Raw genomic sequence first — 26,735 nt, forward strand, 5'->3', positions numbered from 1 at the left:
ACCCTCCTCACCCAGAGAACACTAAGGACCCTCCTCACCCAGAGAACACTAAGGACCCTCCTCACCCAGAGAACACTAAGGACCCTCCTCACCCCGAGAACACTAAGGACCTCCTCACCCAGAGAACACTAAGGACCTCCTCACCCAGAGAACACTAAGAACCTCCTCACGCAGAGAACACTAAGACCCTCCTCACCCAGAGAACACTAAGAACCTCCTCGCCCCGAGAACACCAAGAACCTCCTCGCCCCGAGAACACTAAGAACCCTCCTCGCCCCGAGAACACTAAGAACCCTCCTCACCCCGAGAACACTAAGAACCCTCCTCACCCTGAGAACACTAAGGACCTCCTCGCCCAGAGAACACTAAGAACCCTCCTCACCCTGAGAACACTAAGAACCTCCTCACCCCGAGAACACTAAGAACCTCCTCACCCCGAGAACACTAAGAACCTCCTCACCCCGAGAACACTAAGAACCTCCTCACCCCGAGAACACTAAGAACCCTCCTCACCCCGAGAACACTAAGGACCTCCTCGCCCAGAGAACACTAAGGACCCTCCTCACCCTGAGAACCCAACGAACTCTCCTCACCCTGAGAACCCTCCTCACCCAGAGAACACTAAGAACCCTCCTCACCCTGACAACACTAAGAACCCTCCTCACCCTGACAACACTAAGAACCCTCCTCACCCTGACAACACTAAGAACCCTCCTCACCCTGACAACACTAAGAACCCTCCTCACCCTGACAACACTAAGAACCCTCCTCACCCTGACAACACTAAGAACCCTCCTCACCCTGACAACACTAAGAACCTTCCTCACCCTGAGAACACTAACAAAGGCATCAAAATCCTCCTCTAGAGGTGCTCCCTCCATCGGTAGTGGCAGCCGGTAGTACCTGAGAGAGAGAGACAGAGAGAGAGAGAGACAGAGAGAGAGAGACAAAGACAGAGAGAGAGAGAAAAGGAAGAGAGAGAAAGAGAGAAAGAACAGAGAGAGAGAGAAAGAACAGAGAGAGAGAGAAAGAACAGAGAGAGAGAGAGAACAGAGAGAGAGAAAGAACAGAGAGAGAAAGAGAGAAAGAACAGAGGGAGAAAGAGAGAGAGTGTTACTGTGTTTTCACAGGAGAAGTCCCATCTATTTTGTCAATATTGCCTTCATGTAGGTCACAACATAGGAAGACAACATTGACCTGGAATGAGACAGACAGTAATAAGAGACAACGGGTTACTAATATAATGTCTGTGTCCCAACTTGCACCCTATTCCCTATGTAGTGCACTACTTTTGACCAACGATGGTTGGGAAACCTACGTCTACAACAAAAGAGGCCACTAGGGAGTTTCAGAGTACAGCGATACATCCCCCCAGGAGGCCTGTTCTGCTCCCTGTCTTTATCACCAGATAACTAGGTCTGTATACACACACACACACACACACACACACGTAAGTTGAAAAGGCACATTCAAACATGTTCTTTGTTGACGTTATATGGGGTCATCCCTCAGATCCAGATGGTTGTGTGGGAAGGAGATGGGAGATGTAGACATGTCTGGAGAGGACTGGAGATGGCTGTTCATTACATCTCAATACAAGCTTTGGCTCCTCTGATCTGATTACTAACAGGATGCTAAAGGAGGCCTTCCCAAGTGGCACTCTATTCCCCATAGGGCCCTGGACAAAGTAGTGCACTAGATTAATCAAATGGGGTGACATTTGGGACGCATCCGATATCGCTCCTCCCTCGCCTCTCCGGAATGCAGAGGGGGCAGAGAGAGAGGGCAGAGAGAGAGGGGAGAGAGAGAGGACACAGAGAGAGAGAGAGCAGAGAGAGAGGGCAGAGAGAGAGAGAGGGCAGAGAGAGAGAGCAGAGAGAGAGAGGGCAGAGAGAGGACAGAGAGAGGGCAGAGAGAGAGAGGGCAGAGAGAGAGAGGGCAGAGAGAGAGAGAGGGCAGAGAGAGAGAGGGCAGAGAGAGGACAGAGAGAGGGCAGAGAGAGAGAGAGGGCAGAGAGAGAGAGAGGGCAGAGAGAGAGAGAGGGCAGAGAGAGAGAGGGCAGAGAGAGAGAGGGCAGAGAGAGAGAGGGCAGAGAGAGAGAGGGCAGAGAGAAGGGGCAGAGAGAGAGGGAGCAGAGAGAGAGGGAGCAGAGAGAGAGGGAGCAGAGAGAGAGGGAGCAGAGAGAGAGAGAGGGCAGAGAGAGAGAGAGGGCAGAGAGAGAGAGAGGGCAGAGAGAGAGAGAGGGCAGAGAGAGAGGGCAGAGAGAGAGGGCAGAGAGAGAGGGCAGAGAGAGAGGGCAGAGAGAGAGGGCAGAGAGAGAGGGCAGAGAGAGAGGGCAGAGAGAGTGGGCAGAGAGAGAGGGCATAGCAGAGAGAAATTGACATTTGATTGAGAGCAGAGAGAAATTGAAATTTGATTGAGAGCAGAGAGAGAGCAGCGAAAGGGCAGAGAGAGAGCAGAGAGAGAGGGCAGAGAGAGCAGACAGCAAAGAGAGCAGACAGCATGTTGCATTGTGTCAATAAGAAAAAATAGAAAATAAACTAATCACACATTCAAATATTCAATAAAGAAGGAGTGAAAAAGAGGAAGTGACTATGAACCTGTAGAGAGGCATGGTGAACAGAGGTCTCCTGTAGACCTCCTCTGTGACCTGGATGTCCTCCTCACAGGTGATGGTCATCCTCTGAGGCTCGCCCTTGAAGTGCTCGATATCGTTGTACACGTAGAACACGTTATCGTTCAACTTGGCAAAGTCGTGGAGCTAGAGAAACCAGAGAGCATCAGAGTGGAGCTAGAGAAACCAGAGAGCATCAGAGTGGAGCTAGAGAAACCAGAGAGCATCAGAGTCTTATTACTGACGTTAGGAAACAGACGATTTGACCTACTTTGTTTGTTCGTTGTAATGATTTTTCTTTCTTTAACTAATATCATTTTGATCCAATATATCTATATCTACTCGGAATTGCAGAAATTATGGTATCTCGATGTGCTAGCTAGTCAGCTGAATGTTTGCATTTAAAAGAAGCATTCTTGAGACAGCTTGTCTGGAGGAGTCCTTCAGTGGCTACAGAGAACAACGTCTGAGGACAAATCTACCACCACAACCATTACCAACCCTATCCCTACCAACCCTGTCCCTACCAACCCTGTGTCATGACGTTGGCCTGGGGGTAGGTTTATGACGGTCATAAATACCTCTTCCCCCCCTTTTTCCTCTCTCTCTACCCTACTGATGTTACATTTGTAAACACCTTGGTTAACATAGAGATTCTGGGAACATCAGAAGATGGGGGGGGGAAATGAACTATATTCTGGTAATCCGACCAATTGAACATATGCGGTGAATATGATGTCAGTTCGGTTGTCATCTGAGACATTCTCATCAATGATAAGATGACATAAACTCTACAGTGGAAAGTCTACACATCAGAGTTATCGGATTCACATGGAATTGTTGTTCAATTTAAATGTTTGAATATGAAATTATTCGTGATGGGATGAAATGTGATTTTAGCTTCTAATATGTGAGAATTGAGTTTTCATAAGGTTAGGACTCTGCTCAATCAGTGGCCCGTCCCTGTGAAGAGACATGGGTTATAAAACTTTTCACATTGTAGGACTTTTAGTGAATTTATTTGCAAATTATGGTGGAAAAGAGGAGTTTCTAGGTTTATTAGTGCCCCTGAAAAGAGGAGGTGTAATTAGTAGGAGGAGGCCAGTATTTGATAGATAAAGAGGAGGTGTATGTTTATTAGTAGGTTCCTAGAGGCCAGTATATGTTCCTAGATAGATAAAGAGGGCCAGTTAACCCACTGTTCCTAGGCCAGTTAACCCAGTATATTGTTCCTAGATAAAGATGAGGTGTATGGGTTTATTAGTGTTCCTAGGCCAGTTAACCCACTGTTCCTAGGCCAGTTAACCCACTGTTTATAGTAGGAGGAGGCCAGTTAACCCACTGTTCCTAGGGAGGAGGCCAGTTAACCCACTGTTCCTAGGCCAGTTAACCCACTGTTCCTAGACCAGTTAACCCACTGTTCCTAGACCAGTTAACCCACTGTTCCTAGTAGACCAGTTAACCCACTGTTCCTAGGTTTAGTTAACCCACTGTTCCTAGATAAAGCCAGTTAACCCACTGTTCCTAGATAAAGCCAGTTAACCCACTGTTCCTAGGCCAGTTAACCCACTGTTTATTAGTAGGCCAGTTAACCCACTGTTCCTAGTAGGAGGAGGCCAGTATAACCCACTGTTCCTTTAGGCCAGTATATTGATAGATAAAGAGGATGTGTATGGGTTTATTAGTAGAAGGCCAGTATATTGATAGATAAAGAAGTTTATGGGTTTATTATTAGTAGGAGGAGGCCAGTATATTGATAGATAAAGAGGTGTATGGGTTTATTAGTAGGAGGAGGCCAGTATATTGATAGATAAAAGGTGTTCCTGGGTTTTATTAGTAGGAGGAGGCCAGTATATTGATAGATAAAGAGAATGGGTTTATTAGTAAAGGCCCTATATTAATAGATAAAGAGGAGGTGTATGGGTTTATTAGTAGGCCATATCCGATAAAGAGGTTTATGGGTTTATTAGTAGGAGGAGGCCAGTATATTGTAGATAAAGCTTTATTAGTAGGAGGAGGCCAGTATATTGCTGGATAAAGAGGACATTGGTTTATTAGTAGGAGGAGGCCAGTATATTAATAGATAAAGAGGAGGTGTATGGGTTTATTAGTAGGAGGAGGCCAGTATATTAATAGATAAAGAGGAGGTGTATGGGTTTATTAGTAGGAGGAGGCCAGTATATTGATAGATAAAGAGGAGGTTTCTAGGTTTATTAGTAGGAGGAGGCCAGTATATTAATAGATAAAGAGGAGGTGTATGGGTTTATTAGTAGGAGGAGGCCAGTATATTGATAGATAAAGAGGAGGTTTCTGGGTTTATTAGTAGGAGGAGGCCAGTATATTGATAGATAAAGAGGAGGTTATGGGTTTATTAGTAGGAGGAGGCCAGTATATTGATAGATAAAGAGGAGGTTTCTAGGTTTATTAGTAGGAGGAGGCCAGTATATTAATAGATAAAGAGGTTTATGGGTTTATTAGTAGGAGGAGGCCAGTATATTGATAGATAAAGAGGTTTATGGGTTTATTAGTAGGAGGAGGCCAGTATATTGATAGATAAAGTTTATTTTATTAGTAGGAGGAGGCCAGTATATTGATAGATAAAGAGGTTTATGGGTTTATTAGTAGGAGGAGGCCAGTATATTAATAGATAAAGAGGAGGTGTATGGGTTTATTAGTAGGAGGAGGCCAGTATATTGAAGATAAAGATAATTAGTAGGAGGAGGCCAGTATATTGATAGATAAAGAGGAGGTGTTATTAGTAGGAGGAGGCCAGTATATTAATAGATAAAGAGGAGGTGTATGGGTTTATTAGTAGGAGGAGGCCAGTATATTGATAGATAAAGAGGAGGTTTCTGGGTTTATTAGTAGGAGGAGGCCAGTATATTGATAGATAAAGAGTTGTATGGGTTTATTAGTAGGAGGAGGCCAGTATATTGATAGATAAAGAGGAGGTTTATGGGTTTATTAGTAGGAGGAGGCCAGTATATTGATAGATAAAGAGGTTTATGGGTTTATTAGTAGGAGGAGGCCAGTATATTGATAGATAAAGAGGTTTCTAGGTTTATTAGTAGGAGGAGGCCAGTATATTAATAGATAAAGAGGTTTATGGGTTTATTAGGAGGAGGCCAGTATATTAATAGATAAAGAGGAGGTTTATGGGTTTATTAGTAGGAGGAGGCCAGTATATTGATAGATAAAGAGGTTTATGGGTTTATTAGTAGGAGGCCAGTATATTAATAGATAAAGAGGAGGTGTATGGGTTTATTAGTAGGAGGAGGCCAGTATATTAATAGATAAAGAGGAGGTGTATGGGTTTATTAGTAGGAGGAGGCCAGTATATTAATAGATAAAGAGGAGGTGTATGGGTTTATTAGTAGGAGGAGGCCAGTATATTGATAGATAAAGAGGAGGTTTATGGGTTTATTAGTAGGAGGAGGCCAGTATATTGATAGATAAAGAGGAGGTGTATGGGTTTATTAGTAGGAGGAGGCCAGTATATTGATAGATAAAGAGGAGGTTTCTAGGTTTATTAGTAGGAGGAGGCCAGTATATTGATAGATAAAGAGGAGGTGTATGGGTTTATTAGTAGGAGGCCAGTATATTGATAGATAAAGAGGTGTATGGGTTTATTAGGAGGAGGCCAGTATATTAATAGATAAAGAGGAGGTTTATGGGTTTATTAGTAGGAGGAGGCCAGTATATTGATAGATAAAGAGGTTTATGGGTTTATTAGTAGGAGGAGGCCAGTATATTAATAGATAAAGAGGAGGTGTATGGGTTTATTAGTAGGAGGAGGCCAGTATATTAATAGATAAAGAGGAGGTGTATGGGTTTATTAGTAGGAGGAGGCCAGTATATTAATAGATAAAGAGGAGGTGTATGGGTTTATTAGTAGGAGGAGGCCAGTATATTGATAGATAAAGAGTTGTATGGGTTTATTAGTAGGAGAGGCCAGTATATTGATAGATAAAGAGGAGGTGTATGGGTTTATTAGTAGGAGGAGGCCAGTATATTGATAGATAAAGAGGAGGTGTATGGGTTTATTAGTAGGAGGAGGCCAGTATATTGATAGATAAAGAGGAGGTTTCTAGGTTTATTAGTAGGAGGAGGCCAGTATATTGATAGATAAAGAGGAGGTGTATGGGTTTATTAGTAGTAGGAGGCCAGTATATTGATAGATAAAGAGGAGGTTTCTAGGTTTATTAGTAGGAGGAGGCCAGTATATTGATAGATAAAGAGGAGGTTTATGGGTTTATTAGTAGGAGGAGGCCAGTATATTAATAGATAAAGAGGAGGTGTATGGGTTTATTAGTAGGAGGAGGCCAGTATATTAATAGATAAAGAGGAGGTGTATGGGTTTATTAGTAGGAGGAGGCCAGTATATTGATAGATAAAGAGTTGTATGGGTTTATTAGTAGGAGGAGGCCAGTATATTACTAGATAAAGAGGAGGTGTATGGGTTTATTAGTAGGAGGAGGCCAGTATATTAATAGATAAAGAGGAGGTGTATGGGTTTATTAGTAGGAGGAGGCCAGATAAAGAGTATTATTAATAGATAAAATAGATAAAGGAGGTGTATGGGTTTATTAGTAGGAGGAGGCCAGTATATTAATAGATAAAGAGGAGGTGTATGGGTTTATTAGTAGGAGGAGGCCAGTATATTGATCGATAAAGAGGAGGTTTCTAGGTTTATTAGTAGGAGGAGGCCAGTATATTAATAGATAAAGAGGTGTATGGGTTTATTAGTAGGAGGAGGCCAGTATATTAATAGATAAAGAGGAGGTGTATGGGTTTATTAGTAGGAGGAGGCCAGTATATTAATAGATAAAGAGGAGGTGTATGGGTTTATTAGTAGGAGGAGGCCAGTATATTGATAGATAAAGAGGAGGTGTATGGGTTTATTAGTAGGAGGAGGCCAGTATATTAATAGATAAAGAGGAGGTTTATGGGTTTATTAGTAGTAGGAGGCCAGTATATTGATAGATAAAGAGGAGGTGTATGGGTTTATTAGTAGGAGGAGGCCAGTATATTAATAGATAAAGAGGAGGTGTATGGGTTTATTAGTAGGAGGAGGCCAGTATATTAATAGATAAAGAGGAGGTGTATGGGTTTATTAGTAGGAGGAGGCCAGTATATTGATAGATAAAGAGTTGTATGGGTTTATTAGTAGGAGGGGGCCAGTATATTGATAGATAAAGAGGAGGTTTATGGGTTTATTAGTAGGAGGAGGCCAGTATATTAATAGATAAAGAGGAGGTGTATGGGTTTATTAGTAGGAGGAGGCCAGTATATTAATAGATAAAGAGGAGGTGTATGGGTTTATTAGTAGGAGGAGGCCAGTATATTGATAGATAAAGAGGAGGTGTATGGGTTTATTAGTAGGAGGCCAGGTCACCTCCTTCCTGATGGTGAGCTCCAGGGTCTCCACAGTCTCCTCCTTGTCCAGGCCATGGAGATTCTCATGGAGGTTCTCCTTCCTCCGCGGGGTGTATGGAACAAAGTTCTCCTCCAGGTGCAGGAACACCACCGGTTCCTCACGCACACAGAAGAACATCACCTCCTGGGATGAGAGGAGAGAAATCATATGGCCTACATTCAAAAAGAGGCAGTAATTAATAAGATGATGTAGAACAGGGGAAACCTGATCCTAGATCAGCCCTCTAAAACCCAGATACTTTTTGAAAACGGACCCAGGAATAATAACAAGTCAACAGGCCAGTTATTTGGTTGTAGAATCTGTAAAGTTTTGTTCCAAACCCAATTGGAAACATTCCGTTGTCATTTGACGTGAACCACATGAGTCAGGAATTGATCATGAACTCGCTGCTATATAATTACGTTTATTTCATTTGGATTACAGTGAGTTTTCCATACTTGGACTCACGACCCTGAGAGATATTCTTTATTTTCATTCATTCCACATGGGGACACCTTCCAAATGGCACCCTATTCCCTATACAGAGCCTTATGAGCCCTGGTCAAATGGCACCCTATTCCCTATATAGAGCCCTATGGGCCCTGGTCAAATGGCACCCTATTCCCTATACAGAGCCTTATGAGCCCTGGTCAAATGGTACCCTATTCCCTATACAGAGCCCTATGGGCCCTGGTCAAATGTAGTGCACTATATAGGGAATGGGGTGCCATTTGCCACACAGCCAGGGTTTGGGTTTGTGCTTAGTGGCACAGTGCGTCTGTCCCAAAGCACGGACAGAGTACCTGACCCCTCAAAATATTTATCCACAACACAAAGACAACAGGCGGAAGAGAAGATAGCGAGACAGACAGAGACAGAGACAGAGACAGACAGACAGACAGACAGACAGACAGACAGACAGACAGACAGACAGACAGAGAAAGAGAGGAGGCTCAGTGAGCATAGTCTTGCTATTGAGAAAGGCCACCGAAGGCAGACCTGGCTCTCAAGAGAAGACAGGCTATGTGCTCACTGCCCACAAAATGAGGTGGAAACTGAGCTGCACTTCCTAACCTCCTGCCAAATGTATGACCATATTAGAGAAACATATTTCCCTCAGATTACACAGATCCACAAAGAAAAAAATCTAATTTTAATAAACTCCCATGGGTTAAATACCACAGTGTGCCATCACAGCAGCATGATGTGTGACCTGTTGCCACAAGAAAAGGCCAAACAGTGAAAAACCATTGTAAATACAACCCATATTTATGTTTATTTTCCCTTTTGTACTTTAACTATTTGCACATCGTTACAACACTGTACACATGACATTTGAAATGTCTTTATTCTTGTGGAACCTCTGTGAGTGTAATGTTTACTGTTCATTTGTATTGTTTATTTCACTTCTGTTTATTATCTACTTCACTTGCCTTGGCAATGTTAACATGTGTTTCCCAGAGCAATAAAGCCCCTTGAATTGAAATTGAGAGACAGACAGAGATACAGAGACACAGAGAGACAGAGAGAGGAAGACAGAGAGACAGAGACACAGAAAGGGAGAGGAAGAGAGAGACAGAGAGAGACAGAGAGAGAGAGACACAGAAAGGGAGAGGGAGAGAGACACAGAGAGAGAGAGAGAGATAGACAGAGAGAGACACAGAGACAGAGACACAGAGATAGAGATACAGAGAGGAAGACAGAGAGACAGAGACACAGAAAGGGAGAGGAAGAGAGAGACAGAGACACAGAAAGGGAGAGGAAGAGAGAGACAGAGAGAGACAGAGAGAGAGAGACACAGAAAGGGAGAGGGAGAGAGACACAGAGAGAGAGAGAGAGATAGACAGAGAGAGACACAGAGACAGAGACACAGAGATAGAGATACAGAGAGGAAGACAGAGAGACAGAGACACAGAAAGGGAGAGGGAGAGAGACACAAAGACAGAGAGACAGAGAGACAGAGAGACAGAGAGAGAGAGAGAGAGAGAGAGAAAGAGACAGAGAGACAGAGAGACAGAGAGAGACAGAGAGACAGAGAGAGACAGAGAGACAGAGAGACAGAGAGAGAGAGAGAGAGAGACACAGATACAGAGAAACACAGATCCACAAAGAATTCGAAAACAAATCTGTTGCCACGAGAAAAGGGCAACCGGTGAAGAACAAACACCATTGTAAATACAACCCATATTTATGCTTATTTATTTTATCTTGTATCCTTTAACCATTTGTACATTGATAAAACACTGTATATATATATATAACATGACATTTGTAATGTCTTTATTGTTTTGAAACTTCTCTATGTGTAATGTTTACTGTTAATTTTTATTGTTTATTTCACTTTATATATTATCTACCTCACTTGCTTTGGCAATGTTAACACATGTTTCCCATGCCAATAAAGCCCTTGAATTGAATTGAAACACAGACCTAAGGGTCAACAGTAGTGCACTATGAAGAAAATAGAGTCCCCCCCCCCGAGGGCAGTGCACTAACCTCATGCCCTTGACTCTGTAGTCTTTGGAGGACCTGTTTGAAGCCATTCAGGCTGGGCTGGCCCATGCCGTACAGCGGGTAGCTTCCTTTCACCTGGCGGTAGTTTGGCGCTCCGTAGCTGCCTGTAGTGTTGAGGACGTCAGCCTTACTGTACACGTCCTGGACCATGAAGAACTCACCCTACAGACACACAGTCACTCAAACAATCAAATACATGCATTTAGAAACACCCCTTTTCCATCGACAGCTGCTGTTGGGGGCACAGTAGAGTCAGTACGGGCCCTGGCCCTGGGGGTACAGTAGAGTCAGTACGGGGAACACTTCAAGGGAACCTACATACCTGCCCAGGGACTACATACCTGCCCAGGGACTACATACCTGCCCAGGGACTACGGCTGCAAATTATCTTTTGACTAACCCCATTTACATGGATGTTGCATTATTGTAATATAGATGTTGACTAATGTGCATTGTCCCCTATAAATAAATAAATAAATAAATAAATACCTACCAGGACTTCATAACACATTTATTCAAGGTGGTCTTTATAGCATCAGTGTGAAATGAGCAACATTAGCGATTAGCAACAATAGTATGTTGAAGGGTGCCTCCGATTCCACTGTTGTGGATAACCGTTAATGTTGCTCGTTTCACACTGATCTCTGTAGTCATTCATTATCAGATGTCCATCCTTGTTTAAAGCGGTCAGGTGAAACCGTAGTGATCTATGTGAGTAAACAACCTGCCCGGTAACAATATGGGTCTGGGGATGCCTGAACAGCTCTGTGACAGGTGATAGGTGGATCAGAAGGACCAATGGCCACGCAAGATGATAACAACATCATCAATGTGAAGTAACAAGGGGTAACAACAACAATGTGAAGTAACAAGGGGTAACAACAACAATGTGAAGTAACAAGGGGTAACAACATCATCAATGTGAAGTAACAAGGGGTAACAACATCATCAATGTGAAGTAACAAGAGGTAACAACAACAATGTGAAGTAACAACAACATCAATGTGAAGTAACAACAACATCAATGTGAAGTAACAACAACATCAATGTGAAGTAACAAGGGGTAACAACAATGTGAAGTAACAAGGGGTAACAACATCAATGTGAAGTAACAACAACATCAATGTGAAGTAACAACAACATCAATGTGAAGTAACAACAACATCAATGTGAAGTAACAACAACATCAATGTGAAGTAACAACAACATCAATGTGAAGTAACAACAACATCAATGTGAAGTAACAAGGGGTAACAACATCAATGTGAAGTAACAAGGGGTAACATCATCAATGTGAAGTAACAAGGGGTAACAACATCATCAATGTGAAGTAACAAGGGGTAACAACATCATCAATGTGAAGTAACAAGGGGTAACAACATCATCAATGTGAAGTAACAAGGGGTAACAACATCATCAATGTGAAGTAACAAGGGGTAACAACAACAATGTGAAGTAACAAGGGGTAACAACATCATCAATGTGAAGTAACAACAACATCAATGTGAAGTAACAAGGGGTAACAACATCATCAATGTGAAGTAACAACAACATCAATGTGAAGTAACAAGGGGTAACAACATCAATGTGAAGTAACAAGGGGTAACAACATCATCAATGTGAAGTAACAACAACATCATCAATGTGAAGTAACAACAACATCATCAATGTGAAGTAACAACAACATCATCAATGTGAAGTAACAACAACAACATCAATGTGAAGTAACAAGGGGTAACAACATCAATGTGAAGTAACAAGGGGTAACAACATCAATGTGAAGTAACAACAACATCAATGTGAAGTAACAACAACATCAATGTGAAGTAACAAGGGGTAACAACATCAATGTGAAGTAACAAGGGGTAACAACATCAATGTGAAGTAACAAGGGGTAACAACATCAATGTGAAGTAACAACAACATCAATGTGAAGTAACAACAACATCAATGTGAAGTAACAACAACATCAATGTGAAGTAACAACAACATCAATGTGAAGTAACAACAACATCAATGTGAAGTAACAAGGGGTAACAACATCAATGTGAAGTAACAAGGGGTAACAACATCAATGTGAAGTAACAAGGGGTAACAACATCAATGTGAAGTAACAAGGGGTAACAACATCATCAATGTGAAGTAACAAGGGGTAACAACAACAATGTGAAGTAACAAGGGGTAACAACAACAATGTGAAGTAACAAGGGGTAACAACAACAATGTGAAGTAACAAGGGGTAACAACAACAATGTGAAGTAACAAGGGGTAACAACATCAATGTGAAGTAACAAGGGGTAACAACATCAATGTGAAGTAACAAGGGGTAACAACAACATCAATGTGAAGTAACAAGGGGTAACAACATCAATGTGAAGTAACAAGGGGTAACATCATCAATGTGAAGTAACAACATCAATGTGAAGTAACAAGGGGTAACAACATCAATGTGAAGTAACAAGGGGTAACAACATCATCAATGTGAAGTAACAACAACATCATCAATGTGAAGTAACAACAACATCATCAATGTGAAGTAACAACAACATCAATGTGAAGTAACAACAACAACATCAATGTGAAGTAACAACATCAATGTGAAGTAACAAGGGGTAACAACAACATCAATGTGAAGTAACAACAACATCAATGTGAAGTAACAAGGGGTAACAACAACATCAATGTGAAGTAACAACAACATCAATGTGAAGTAACAAGGGGTAACAACATCAATGTGAAGTAACAAGGGGTAACAACATCAATGTGAAGTAACAAGGGGTAACACCATCAATGTGAAGTAACAAGGGGTAACAACAACATCAATGTGAAGTAACAACAACATCAATGTGAAGTAACAAGGGGTAACACCATCAATGTGAAGTAACAAGGGGTAACACCATCAATGTGAAGTAACAAGGGGTAACAACAACATCAATGTGAAGTAACAACGGGTAACAACAACATCAATGTGAAGTAACAACAACATCAATGTGAAGTAACAACAACAACATCAATGTTAAGTAACAAGGGGTAACAACAACATCAATGTGAAGTAACAACAACAACATCAATGTGAAGTAACAACAACAACATCAATGTGAAGTAACAACAACAACATCAATGTGAAGTAACAAGGGGTAACAACAACATCAATGTGAAGTAACAAGGGGTAACAACATCAATGTGAAGTAACAAGGGGTAACAACATCAATGTGAAGTAACAAGGGGTAACAACATCATCAATGTGAAGTAACAAGGGGTAACAACAACATCAATGTGAAGTAACACCATCAATGTGAAGTAACAAGGGGTAACAACATCAATGTGAAGTAACAAGGGGTAACAACATCAATGTGAAGTAACAAGGGGTAACAACATCAATGTGAAGTAACAAGGGGTAACAACATCAATGTGAAGTAACAAGGGGTAACAACATCAATGTGAAGTAACAAGGGGTAACAACATCAATGTGAAGTAACAAGGGGTAACAACATCAATGTGAAGTAACAACATCAATGTGAAGTAACAAGGGGTAACAACATCAATGTGAAGTAACAAGGGGTAACACCATCAATGTGAAGTAACAAGGGGTAACAACATCAATGTGAAGTAACAAGGGGTAGGTCTGGAGAGAGAGAGGGCTGCTGTCAGTTCATTTTGATCCAGGTCTCCTCTCTTCTTAAATATCTCAATGTAGATGCTGAACTAAAAAATGATGTTTGGCTGGGGGGGCTGTGGTGTGTTTTCTTCCTACCTGTACCAAGTAGTGTTCAGGCATTGAGTCTGATATCCGGCCCACTTTGTAGTTTGTTCTGAAGAGGTCATCGTGGATCTGAAATTCCTGTCTGCAATTATATCTGGAATACAGAAGATAACGTAGCCGTCATCTACAACATGGTGAAACAAAGCATTCAATCCCTCTTAGTGGTACTGTGGTTTCCACTGGAGACCAACCCAACATTTCACTAGTCAGATAAGATAAATGACCTTATCTTCTGAACCCAAGACAAGACAAATTAGATAACAGCACACACACACACACACACACACAACTCAACTACCCCCGTCCCCCATCCCCACACACTTCACCCCCCCCCCACCCCACCTCCCCATCCATTCACCCCCCACCCCATCCATTCACACCTTAGTGATCAAAGCCTCTTGGATTCTCATGGTAAACATCCCTTGGATGGTGGTTACGTGACTTGAATGATTGGAGGCGTGATGAGACTTACGTGATGACGACAGGCGCCACCTTGTTAGTGATGATAGACTTGGCCTTGCCGCTGTGGATCTTCACCGTCTGGGAAGAGCTCATGCTGAGAGACTGCCTGCTGTTCACCGCCCCGTTGCCATGGAGACTCTCAAGCGGAGGAGGATGCTGGGGCGCTGCTACAGAGGATATGGAGCCTGAGACAGAGACGGGTTGTGGCGCTGCGCTGGCAGTTGTACCCATACTCCACAAGCAGCTGGGGACGACAAGAGAGTGGACTCAGACACAGGAAGTCAAACAGAGGAACAGAGGAGAGGACTTTGACTCAGACACAGGAAGTCAAACAGAGGAACAGAGGAGAGGACTTTGACTCAGACACAGGAAGTCAAACAGAGGAACAGAGGAGAGGACTTTGACTCAGACACAGGAAGTCAAACAGAGGAACAGAGGAGAGGACTTTGACTCAGACACAGGAAGTCAAACAGAGGAACAGAGGAGAGGACTTTGACTCAGACACAGGAAGTCAAACAGAGGAACAGAGGAGAGGACTTTGACTCAGACACAGGAAGTCAAACAGAGGAACAGAGGAGAGGACTTTGACTCAGACACAGGAAGTCAAACAGAGGAACAGCAGTGGGGACTCAGTCACACTATGAGGCCACACTGAGGCACTCTTGCATGCACACTATAGAGGTTTCACAAATCTGTGTTGATTCCAACACCACCACGTTCAAATTGTAGCCCGCTGATTGAAAGAGGAAACGTATGAATAGTGAAATATAACAATGAGACCATTTCTCTCATTGCTTTTCTTGATGATGTTTCTACAGTACTTCCAGCTGCTTTCTCAGAACATACCAAGCAGTAAACCCTGATTCTAGATCTGCACCGCTCAACAGTTCAACAGGCTTACATCAATCCTGAGGTTGGGTGTGTTTCAATGTTAATTATAGCCTCATCTGATGCTGAGCCCTCTGCTACAGCCTTCAACAACAATCTGAGCAGGCATCCATCTGCAGCACCTCTCTGAATAAACCCAGGGCATCTCAATCTTTTCCCTAGTGCACTACTGTTGACCAGAGCACAATGAGCCCTGGTCAACAGTAGTGCACTATATAGGGAATAGGGTGGTATTTGGTACACAGACACAGGGCCTTTGCAGTGAAGCAGATTAAACAAAAGATGAGCCTCCCCGCCACTCTGCTCCACACAGACCAGCAAGCAGGGGCCGACCCCGACCCGCCACAGCTGGCCTGAGACTGCTCCACACAGACCAGCAAGCAGGGGCCGACCCCGACCCACCACAGCTGGCCTGAGACTGCTCCACACAGACCAGCGAGCAGGGGCCGACCCCGACCCGCCACAGCTGGCCTGAGACTGCTCCACACAGACCAGCAAGCAGGGGCCGACCCCGACCCGCCACAGCTGGCCTGAGACTGCTCCACACAGACCAGCAAGCAGGGGCCAACCCCGACCCACCACAGCTGGCCTGAGACTGCTCCACTCAGACCAGCACGCAGGGGCCGACCCCGACCCACCACAGCTGGCCTGAGACTGCTCCACTCAGACCAGCACGCAGGGGCCGACCCCGACCCACCACAGCTGGCCTGAGACTACTCCACTCAGACCAGCACGCAGGGGCCGACCCCGACCCACCACAGCTGGCCTGAGACTGCTCCACTCAGACCAGCAAGCAGGGGCCGACCCCGACCCACCACAGCTGGCCTGAGACTGCTCCACTCAGACCAGCACGCAGGGGCCGACCCCGACCCACCACAGCTGGCCTGAGACTGCTCCACATAGACCAGCACGCAGGGGCCGACCCCGACCCACCACAGCTGACCTGAGACTGCTCCACTCAGACCAGCAAGCAGGGACCGACCCCGACCCACCACAGCTGGCCTGAGACTGCTCCACTCAGACCAGCAAGCAGAGGCCGACCCAGACCCGCCACAGCTGGCCTGAGACTGCTCCACACAGACCAGCAAGCAGGGGCCGACCCCGACCCACCACAGCTGGCCTGAGACTGCTCCACACAGACCAGCAAGCAGGGGCCGACCCCGACCCGCCACAGCTGGCCTGAGACTGCTCCACTCAGACCAGCAAGCAGGGGCCGACCCCGACCCGCCACAGCTGGCCTGAGACCAACAGCAGACACTCCATCCCCCTAAACACACACACACAAAGACAGACCAGGACACACACACACACAATCCGAGGGGCGGCAGGTAGCCTAGTAGTTAGAGCGTTGGGCCAGTAACCGAAAGATTACTGGATCGAATCCCCGAGCTGACAAAGTAAAAAGCGATCGTTCTGCCCCTGAACAAGGCAGTTAACCCACTGTACCCCTGAAGAAGGCAGTTAACCCACTGTTCCCCTGAGCAAGGCAGTTAACCCACTGTTCCCCTGAGCAAGGCAGTTAACCCACTGTTCCCCTGAGCAAGACAGTTAACCCACTGTTCCCCTGAGCAAGGCAGTTATCCCACTGTTCCCCTGAGCAAGGCAGTTAACCCACTGTTCCCCTGAGCAAGGCAGTTAACCCACTGTTCCCCTGAGCAAGGCCGTTAACCCACTGTTCCCCTGAGCAAGGCCGTTAACCCACTGTTCCCCTGAGCAAGGTAGTTAACCCACTGTTCCCCTGAACAAGACAGTTAACCCACTGTTCCCCGGGCGGCGAAGACGTGGATGTCGATTAAGGCAGACCCCCACACCTCTCTGATTCAGAGGTTAAATGCAGAAGAAACATTTCAGTTGAATACATTCAGTTGTACAACTGACTAGATATCCCCCTTTCCCCATTCCACTTCCACTCTGGGGCATCCAGAGAGAGACTTCAGAAATATATGTCCTTTTCAGATCAAACTTGCTAGAAAAATAGACAATGTCGCAGGTGGCTTATTAATGACCAAAGTCTCGTGTTTCTGTGTGTTTATTATATTATAATTAAGTCTATGATTCGATAGAGCAGTCTGAGCGGTTGCAGGCAGCAGCACCTCTTATTAGCAGCTAGTAAGCATTCATTCAAACAGCACTTTCCTGCGTTTGCCAGCAGCACTTCACAATGCTTGCGCTGTTTATGACTTCAAGCCTATCAACTCCCGAGATCAGGCTGGCAATACTATAGTGCCTATAAGAACATCCAATAGTCAAAGGTTTATGAAATACAAATGGTACAGAGAGAAATAGTCCTATAATTCCTATAATAACTACAACCTAAGACTTCTTAACTGGGAATATTGAAGACTTGTGTTATATATTATATTAAGTTAAAATAAAAGTGTTAATTCAGTATTGTTGTAATTGTCATTATTACAAATAAATATGTAAAAAATACATTTTAAAAATAATACTTTATTTATTTTTATTAATAAAAAAATAAATAAAATCGTCCGATTAATCGGTAGCAGCTTTTTTTGGTCCTCCAATAAATCGGTATTAAAAAAATCATAAATCGGTCGACCACTAGTTAGAATATAAATAATAGTGGGCACTTTGAATACAGTTTTGTTTGACATGACAATAAATGGAAACGCCATGAACGAGATATTGTGACAGGGTAGGAACCAAAGTGATGGTCAGTGTTTCCTAGAGGACCCGATAATCTTTGGCTTCATTAAATCTTTATTCATATAGCCAACATATTCATGCTTCGCCTATACCCCTTTGATTTAGAAGATAATGTTAGCTAGCCAGCTAACTAGCGATTAGCATTAACGATTTAGCTTAACTTGCTGAGAAAATACAAAACTAGCTTGTTTGCAGATGTAAGAAACACAAACTAATATTGTAATCATAGAACGCTTGTGGATTTATATTAAAGATCCAAGTGGAAACAACATCGTTGTCATCAACATTGTTGCATGTGCTGCACTGACCATGCAGACTGAAGGAAAGTGTCTCGTGGTCAAGCAACAACAAATGCGCTCCTTGAGTGACGGGGGGCGGGGCTTAGTCTGTGTGGAAAGGGGCGTGGAGAGAGAGGTGAGGGATGACTCAAGTAGCGGAGTAAACTATAAAAATGGACGTTACACAACGGCGTATCACATTTAAAAACCAAACATTCAAATAACGTTATAGAGTAAAAACCCAAACCAGTCCGTCCGTTCATAAATACCAGTATATAGTCAAATACGGTTATACCACCCAGCCCTACACCACAGTAGCCTTAGGTACAGTCAAATCAAAGCTTTCAGGTAGACATGATCTGAAACAGAGGCGACGTCCTAAATGGAACCAAACTCCCTTCATAGTGACTAATCTTGACCAGAGCCCTTTCATCTAAAGGGACTAGGCTGCCATTCGAGACACCAAACTCCCTTCATAGTGACTAATCTTGACCAGAGCCCTTTCATCTAAAGGGACTAGGCTGCCATTCGAGACACCAAACTCCCTTCATAGTGACTAATCTTGACCAGAGCCCTTTCATATAAAGGGACTAGGCTGCCATTCTAGACACAAGCAGAATGTTCCAAACAGTTGCCTTGGTTACAACATGACTAAATAGCAGTGGCGTGCCGTGGGCCTGGGGCCTTCAGTGAGGTCCTACACAGTCCCACCCGAATTAATCCACCTCTTATTCCCATCATTATGATGCCACGGCTCTGGACACTATACATTTAGACAGAAACGCAGTATAACCAGGCGTTGTGTCGCACCCAAAGCAGTTTCACCATGATGATAAAGACACATAACTATTCACTGGAAATAAAAGAGAGAAAACAAATCATTTGCAACATAGGCTATTTGCCATTTTATTTTGTTAATATATAGGCTATTTAATATGAACAAAATAAAATGCGAAACATACATACACATTTCATAAAAAATCAAATGCATTGTATGCCTACTCACCAAAGACTGATTATTTGAACACAAAATCCATCCTCCTTTCTTTCCTCAAGAAGACTTCAATGACTCTGTTGTACAGTCCATCTGTGCGTTTTAGTTCCACCAATAAGTCCTTTTCTATTGACATGGGGGCTAATGCTGAAAGCCGAGTCTGTCCAGTAGCATTTCTGGAATACGTTTTGATTCGCTTTAAGAGCGAGAATGAGCGCTCGACAGAAGCCATGGACACGGGGATGGTCACTGTCACACATGCCAATGTGTAAAGTTGCCCCATGTCCTCATTCACATTTTCCTGCTTAAGGAAATCAAGGAGATCAGAGGGACTTTCCCCTTCAAAATCAGTCATAGCGTACATTACAGTCAGTTCTGTTTTTAGCTTGGATAGGTCGAACAGTGTTCCGTGACTCTCTGTTAAGCTGCAGAAGGCTGTTTGTGGGATTTTTTTCCGGTAGGTCTGAAAGTGCTGGGGGTCCAGGAGGGAGAGAAACATTCATTTTTCGTGGTCTTGAAACCTGTTTCGTATCTGGCAAAGAATGTTGTCCAGAATATTGCTGTGGAGTTGTTGGTAGTATGTGCGAGGGTCTCCTTGTGCTGGGCCTCTGCGTGCGCTGGGTGAACTTGAGATGCGCGCTGTGTCATCGTAGATTTGACTGAACCTGTGCCTCTCTCGCTCAATTGTAATAATAGGCATTCCCAGCAGTACAGTTTACAGTGCTTCTCGGAGCCTGTGAGCCATTGATAGCGCTCGTTCTTGGAACTTTGAAAGTTGTGAACGAACCCCTTTCCCGCCTGTGACAGGCTTTGTAGCGTCGGCCGACCTCTCCTCACAATGTCTAACTTTTCTTGAAAAGTTCGTCTTGACAAAGCCGTTATAATTATATCCTCAACCAAATCGATATCTTCTCCTCCTTCCGCCATTGTGGGTTGAAAAAAACAGCTTAGTACGCAAATTCATTTGTTTATCAAATTCAGTTTCCTAGTTCTGAGGTTCTGCATAGACCTGCCCATATAGGACCTGCCTCTCAATATTGGTAATCCAATCAAAAGACGTGCACGCACTACGCCTGCTAGCTGGCTCCTGTGTAACACTGGAGCCAGCCAGCAGGCGTACAATAGCCAACTCTAAAGCTGATTGGTTGACACTAAATTTTAATTACCATTCACTTTAAGCTTCAAGCGCCCGCACTGTTGATTCTGAAGGCCTGAGGGCAGATTTTAGACCCCTGGCAACACATGATGGCTGAATATGATTGGATAAAAGATCTAACATAAAGACTAGCCCTCCAAATCTCAACCTGGGGCTGGAAGCAGTGCAACCAAGAGGAAACCTATGAAATGAAGAGTATAACTCTTACTCTGGGGAATAATTTAATACATATTTGTGTGAAAATATATTTAAAAAATATATATATTCTGATGATGTTTAGGCCAGCAGAGAAGGCCTTGCTGGCCCTGACGGCCCACCACTGCTAAATTGGTCCTTGACTCATGTTGACTGTCTGACTGTCCCAACAACACCACTAGTCTCCTAATCACCTCTGTCTGACTGTCCCAACAACACCACTAGTCTCCTAATCACCTCTGTCTGACTGTCCCAACAACACTCCACTAGTCTCCTAATCACCTCTGTCTGACTGTCCCAACAACACCACTAGTCTCCTAACCATCTCTGTCTGACTGTCCCAACAACACTCCACTAGTCTCCTAATCACCGCTGTCTGACTGTCCCAACAACACCACTAGTCTCCTAATCACCGCTGTCTGACTGTCCCAACAACACCACTAGTCTCCTAACCATCTCTGTCTGACTGTCTCAACAACACTCCACTAGTCTCCTAATCACCTCTGTCTGACTGTCTCAACAACACTCCACTAGTCTCCTAATCACCTCTGTCTGACTGTCCCAACAACACCACTAGTCTCCTAATCACCTCTGTCTGACTGTCCCAACAACACTCCACTAGTCTCCTAATCACCGCTGTCTGACTGTCCCAACAACACTCCACAGGAACTCAAATCCTTCTGTTCACCTGATTTAGAATTCCTCACAATCAAATGTAGACCGCATTATCTACCAAGAGAATTCTCTTCGATTATAATCACAGCCGTATATATCCCCCCCAAGCAGACACATCGATGGCTCTGAACGAACTTTAACTGACTCTTTGCAAACTGGAATCCATTTATCCGGAGGCTGCATTCATTGTAGCTGGGGATTTTAACAAGGCTAATCTGAAAACAAGACTCCCTAAATTTGATCAGCATATCGATTGCGCAACCAGGGGTGGAAAAACCTTGGATCATTGTTACTCTAACTTCCGTGACGCATATAAGGCCCTGTCCCGCCCTCCTTTCGGAAAAGCTGACCACGACTCAATTTTGTTGATCCCTGCCTACAGACAGAAACTAAAACAAGAGGCTCCCACGCTGAGGTCTGTCCAATGCTGGTCCGACCAAGCTGACTCCACACTCCAAGACTGCTTCCATCACGTGGACTGGGATATGTTTCGTATTGCGTCAGATAACAATATTGACGAATACGCTGATTCGGTGTGCGAGTTCATTAGAACGTGCGTTGAAGATGTCGTTCCCATAGCAACGATTAAAACATTCCCTAACCAGAAACCGTGGATTGATGGCAGCATTCGCGTGAAACTGAAAGCGCGAACCACTGCTTTTAATCAGGGCAAGGTGACTGGTAACATGACCGAATACAAACAGTGCAGCTATTCCCTCCGCAAGGCTATCAAACAAGCTAAGCGTCAGTACAGAGACAAAGTAGAATCTCAATTCAACGGCTCAGACACAAGAGGCATGTGGCAGGGTCTACAGTCAATCACGGACTACAAGAAGAAATCCAGCCCAGTCACGGACCAGGATGTCTTGCTCCCAGGCAGACTAAATAACTTTTTGCCCGCTTTGAGGACAATACAGTGCCACTGACACGGCCTGCAACGAAAACATGCGGACTCTCCTTCACTGCAGCCGAGGTGAGTAAGACATTTAAACGTGTTAACCCTCGCAAGGCTGCAGGCCCAGACGGCATCCCCAGCCGCGCCCTCAGAGCATGCGCAGACCAGCTGGCCGGTGTGTTTACGGACATATTCAATCAATCCCTATACCAGTCTGCTGTTCCCACATGCTTCAAGAGGGTCACCATTGTTCCTGTTCCCAAGAAAGCTAAGGTAACTGAGCTAAACGACTACCGCCCCGTAGCACTCACTTCCGTCATCATGAAGTGCTTTGAGAGACTAGTCAAGGACCATATCACCTCCACCCTACCTGACACCCTAGACCCACTCCAATTTGCTTACCGCCCAAATAGGTCCACAGACGATGCAATCTCAACCACACTGCACACTGCCCTAACCCATCTGGACAAGAGGAATACCTATGTGAGAATGCTGTTCATCGACTACAGCTCGGCATTCAACACCATAGTACCCTCCAAGCTCGTCATCAAGCTCGAGACCCTGGGTCTCGACCCCGCCCTGTGCAACTGGGTACTGGACTTCCTGACGGGCCGCCCCCAGGTGGTGAGGGTAGGCAACAACATCTCCACCCCGCTGATCCTCAACACTGGGGCCCCACAAGGGTGCGTTCTGATCCCTCTCCTGTACTCCCTGTTCACCCACGACTGCGTGGCCACGCACGCCTCCAACTCAATCATCAAGTTTTCGGACGACACAACAGTGGTAGGCTTGATTACCAACAACGACGAGACGGCCTACAGGGAGGAGGTGAGGGCCCTCGGAGTGTGGTGTCAGGAAAATAACCTCACACTCAACGTCAACAAAACTAAGGAGATGATTGTGGACTTCAGGAAACAGCAGAGGGAACACCCCCCTATCCACATCGATGGAACAGTAGTGGAGAGGGTAGCAAGTTTTAAGTTCCTCGGCATACACATCACAGACAAACTGAATTGGTCCACTCACACAGACAGCATCGTGAAGAAGGCGCAGCAGCGCCTCTTCAACCTCAGGAGGCTGAAGAAATTTGGCTTGTCACCAAAAGCACTCACAAACTTCTACAGATGCACAATCGAGAGCATCCTGGCGGGCTCTATCACCGCCTGGTACGGCAACTGCTCCGCCCACAACCGTAAGGCTCTCCAGAGGGTAGTGAGGTCTGCAAAACGCATCACCGGGGGCAAACTACCTGCCCTCCAGTACACCTACACCACCCGATGTTACAGGAAGGCCATAAAGATCATCAAGGACATCAACCACCCGAGCCACTGCCTGTTCACCCCGCTATCATCCAGAAGGCGAGGTCAGTACAGGTGCATCAAAGCTGGGACCGAGAGACTGAAAAACAGCTTCTATCTCAAGGCCATCAGACTGTTAAACAGCCACCACTAACATTGAGTGGCTGCTGCCAACACACTGTCATTGACACTGACCCAACTCCAGCCACTTTAATAATAGGAATTGATGGGAAATGATGTAAATATATCACTAGCCACTTTAAACAATGCTACCTTATATAATGTTACTTACCCTACATTATTCATCTCATATGCATACGTATATACTGTACTCTATATCATCGACTGCATCCTTATGTAATACATGTATCACTAGCCACTTTAACTATGCCACTTTGTTTACATACTCATCTCATATGTATATACTGTACTCGATACCATCTACTGTATCTTGCCTATGCTGCTCTGTACCATCACTCATTCATATATACTTATGTACATATTCTTTATCCCCTTACACTGTGTATAAGACAGTAGTTTTGGAATTGTTAGTTAGATTACTTGTTGGTTAGTACTGCATTGTTGGAACTAGAAGCACAAGCATTTCGCTACACTCGCATTAACATCTGCTAACCATGTGTATGTGACAAATAAAATTTGATTTGATTTGATTTTAGTCTCCTAATCGCCTCTGTCTGACTGTCCCAACAACACCACTAGTCTCCTAATCACCTCTGTCTGACTGTCCCAACAACACCACTAGTCTCCTAACCATCTCTGTCTGACTGTCCCAACAACACCACTAGTCTCCTAACCATCTCTGTCTGACTGTCTCAACAACACTCCACTAGTCTCCTAATCACCTCTGTCTGACTGTCCCAACAACACTCCACTAGTCTCCTAACCATCTCTGTCTGACTGTCTCAACAACACTCCACTAGTCTCCTAATCACCGCTGTCTGACTGTCTCAACAACACTCCACTAGTCTCCTAATCACCTCTGTCTGACTGTCTCAACAACACTCCACTAGTCTCCTAATCACCTCTGTCTGACTGTCTCAACAACACTCCACTAGTCTCCTAACCATCTCTGTCTGACTGTCCCAACAACACCACTAGTCTCCTAACCATCTCTGTCTGACTGTCCCAACAACACTCCACTAGTCTCCTAATCACCGCTGTCTGACTGTCCCAACAACACTCCACTAGTCTCTTAATCACCGCTGTCTGACTGTCCCAACAACACCACTAGTCTCCTAACCATCTCTGTCTGACTGTCCCAACAACACCACTAGTCTTCTAACCATCTCTGTCTGACTGTCTCAACAACACTCCACTAGTCTCCTAACCATCTCTGTCTGACTGTCCCAACAACACTCCACTAGTCTCCTAATCACCGCTGTCTGAAGCTAACAATTATTACGTCTGTCTTAGTAGGTGAAAGATGGTCAGAGACTCCACGCTGGTCAGAGACTCCACGCTTGTCAGAGACTAAACGCTGGTCAGAGACTCCACACTTGTCAGAGACTAAACGCTGGTCAGAGACTAAACGCTGGTCAGAGACTCCACGCTGGTCAGAGACTCCACGCTGGTCAGAGACTCCACACTTGTCAGAGACTAAACGCTGGTCAGAGACTCCACACTTGTCAGAGACTAAACGCTGGTCAGAGACTAAACGCTGGTCAGAGACTCCACGCTGGTCAGAGACTCCACGCTGGTCAGAGACTCCACGCTGGTCAGAGACTCCACGCTGGTCAGAGACTCCACGCTGGTCAGAGACTCCACGCTGGTCAGAGACTCCACGCTGGTCAGAGACTCCACGTTGGTCAGAGACTCCACGCTGGTCAGAGACTCCACACTGGTCAGACTCCACGCTGGTCAGAGACTCCACGCTGGTCAGAGACTCCATTCCCTCCTCTGCTGTGACTTGTTGTCCGCCATGTTCCAAATTGTGAATTGCATTTCCCCAAAAAAATCCCTTCCCTCTGGGTCCCAAGCTCCTCCCACCTACAGTCAGAGAGACCCACCCCTTAGAGCTTACACAGTCCAACACTTGAATGCCCTTTACATGGCTCTGGTATCAGCTCGTGTGCTTATTGCCCCAGTCCAACAGCGTTGGTTATCTACTTCTTTCTGTCCTCTTTGTGTAGGGTAGAAGTGAGAGAACTGTCCTGCCTGTCTGTTCCCTAAGGGCCAGTACATCTGACTGCCAGATGGCTGGTGGGGCCGGCAGGGGTGCCATTACACTATGAAGGGAATAGGGTGCCACTACACTATGAAGGGAATAGGGTGCCATTACACTATGAAGGGAATAGGGTGCCATTACACTATGAAGGGAATAGGGTGCCTGAACAGGCAGTTAACCCACTAGGCCGTCATTGAAAATAAGAATTTGTTCTTAACTGACTTGACTAGTTCAATAAAGGTCAAATATTTTTTTTTAAATAGGGCTCATAGGGCTCCATAGGACTCCGGTTACTAGTCCTATGGAGCCCTATGAGTCCTATGAGCCCTATTTTTATTATTTTATTTTTATTTGACCTTTATTGAACTAGGCAAGTCAGTTAAGAACAAATTCTTATTTTCAATGACAGCCTAGGAACAGTGGGTTAACTGCCTGTTCAGGGGCAGAACGACAGATTTGTACCTTGTCAGCTCGGGGGTTTGAACTTGCAACCTTCCGGTTACTAGTCCAACTCTCTAACCACTAGGCTACCCTGCCCCTATGAAGCCCTATGATCTCCTTTGTCCAACACAATCATGTTATTGTCCTGTACAGGCCAGGGTATAGGCCAGGGTAGAGGCCAGAGTATAGGGTATAGACCAGGGTATAGGGAATAGACCAGGGTACAGCCCAGGGTGTAGGACCAGGGTATAGGGTATAGACCAGGGTATTGGTTATAGACCAGGGTACAGGCCA

At 44.8% G+C, this 26,735-nt stretch overlaps 1 protein-coding gene across 3 annotated transcripts in view; it reads right to left on the bottom strand.

Moving 5' to 3' along the window:
• Window positions 1-26,735, bottom strand: part of pald1a (phosphatase domain containing paladin 1a) — a 174,798-nt gene that overhangs the window by 104,481 nt on the left and 43,582 nt on the right. For all 3 annotated transcript variants that reach the window (XM_065022967.1, XM_065022966.1, XM_065022965.1), the window contains 6 exons: window positions 14,780-15,013; window positions 14,299-14,401; window positions 10,527-10,706; window positions 8,010-8,174; window positions 2,601-2,761; window positions 828-903 (listed from right to left, as the gene is read on the bottom strand). In XM_065022967.1, the coding sequence (XP_064879039.1) occupies window positions 828-903; window positions 2,601-2,761; window positions 8,010-8,174; window positions 10,527-10,706; window positions 14,299-14,401; window positions 14,780-15,000 (906 nt within the window). In that variant the 5' untranslated portion in view covers window positions 15,001-15,013. The remainder of the gene's footprint in view (window positions 1-827; window positions 904-2,600; window positions 2,762-8,009; window positions 8,175-10,526; window positions 10,707-14,298; window positions 14,402-14,779; window positions 15,014-26,735) is intronic.

This window comes from Oncorhynchus nerka, linkage group LG10, assembly GCF_034236695.1.
Source record: "Oncorhynchus nerka isolate Pitt River linkage group LG10, Oner_Uvic_2.0, whole genome shotgun sequence".
NCBI classification, from domain to species: Eukaryota; Metazoa; Chordata; class Actinopteri; order Salmoniformes; family Salmonidae; genus Oncorhynchus; species Oncorhynchus nerka.